Source organism: Galeopterus variegatus, unplaced genomic scaffold (genome assembly GCF_000696425.1).
Source record: "Galeopterus variegatus unplaced genomic scaffold, G_variegatus-3.0.2 Scaffold4334, whole genome shotgun sequence".
Taxonomy (NCBI): Eukaryota; Metazoa; Chordata; class Mammalia; order Dermoptera; family Cynocephalidae; genus Galeopterus; species Galeopterus variegatus.
The window spans coordinates 189,981-191,034 of record NW_007730445.1 but is presented as its reverse complement, the minus strand read 5'-3'; the positions used below and the strand labels follow the sequence as shown (position 1 = coordinate 191,034).

At 54.5% G+C, this 1,054-nt stretch overlaps 1 protein-coding gene across 1 annotated transcript in view; it reads left to right on the top strand.

Annotated features, from left to right (window-relative positions):
• Positions 1-1,054, top strand: part of COL5A1 (collagen, type V, alpha 1) — a 137,657-nt gene that overhangs the window by 2,715 nt on the left and 133,888 nt on the right. Inside the window, exon 3 of the mRNA XM_008587336.1 lies at positions 326-539. Within this exon, the coding sequence (XP_008585558.1) occupies positions 326-539 (214 nt within the window). The remainder of the gene's footprint in view (positions 1-325; positions 540-1,054) is intronic.

Sequence of the window (1,054 nt, the reverse complement as noted above, 5' to 3'; positions counted from 1 at the left end):
AGGAGTTGATTAGGATTTATATGCAGATGTACTGAGGTGTGGAACGTGAGAGGGCTGTGTTGAAGTCTTCTAGCTAGAAGGATCAATTGGGTTTCCTGGAGGAGTTTGCATTTGAACTGAGCCTTGAAGGGGACAGGCTTGGCCGTGGGGCATTAGGGGAGGGCTGCAGGAACGGTGTGATCAAGGGCACACATGCAGCAGATGGGCATGTGCCACCACTTGCAGCAAAGGCTGCGAGTCCCTGAGTTGGTTTCTTTGCAGAGAGCCTGGGTGGGCGTGGTTGGGGCCTTCCTGGCTGCCTTCTCATCTGTGTTCTCTGTTCCAGCGTCTGCGTTTCCTGAGGACTTCTCCATCCTAACCACTGTGAAAGCCAAGAAAGGCAGCCAGGCCTTCCTGGTCTCCATCTACAACGAGCAGGGCATCCAGCAGATCGGCCTGGAGCTGGGCCGCTCTCCAGTCTTCCTCTACGAGGACCACACAGGGAAGCCTGGGCCGGAGGATTACCCCCTCTTCCGGGGCATCAACCTGTCGGATGGCAAGTGAGTGAGCACTGCTGGCCCCGTCCTCCTGCTGGGGGAGGGCACAGGCGTCTGAAGACACTGGCTGGATACGGGCGTGACCACGGGGTGTGCAGTGGTTAGTACTGAGATGCTCCAGGGGGAGAAAGCTCTGAGCTTGCTGTCCTCAGACCTGGCCTCTGGTCTTGGTTTATCCCCCATGGCTCTGAGGAGTCTTTTCTCCTCCTGTGCCTCCATTTCCCCTTCGTGAAGTGCACTCACGTACATCAGATGTTAGCCTCGGTGTCAGGCGGGACAGAGGAGCTTGTGCAGTTACACCCAACTTATTCTAGGAAGGACTTAAGGTATCTTTCAAGGTAACCGACACATTAGATGTTGGAGTGAACGATTTAAAAAGAAAAGGCAGGTCTTGCCAGAATTCTCTGTTGGGTGCACACCCAAATGCTGGTGGCTTGAAAGTCACCTCTTTTGTGGCTAATGCATCTGAGGTCACGCGTGGCAATCTCTGAAGACCTTCAGAACGGCATTTCTGTGTT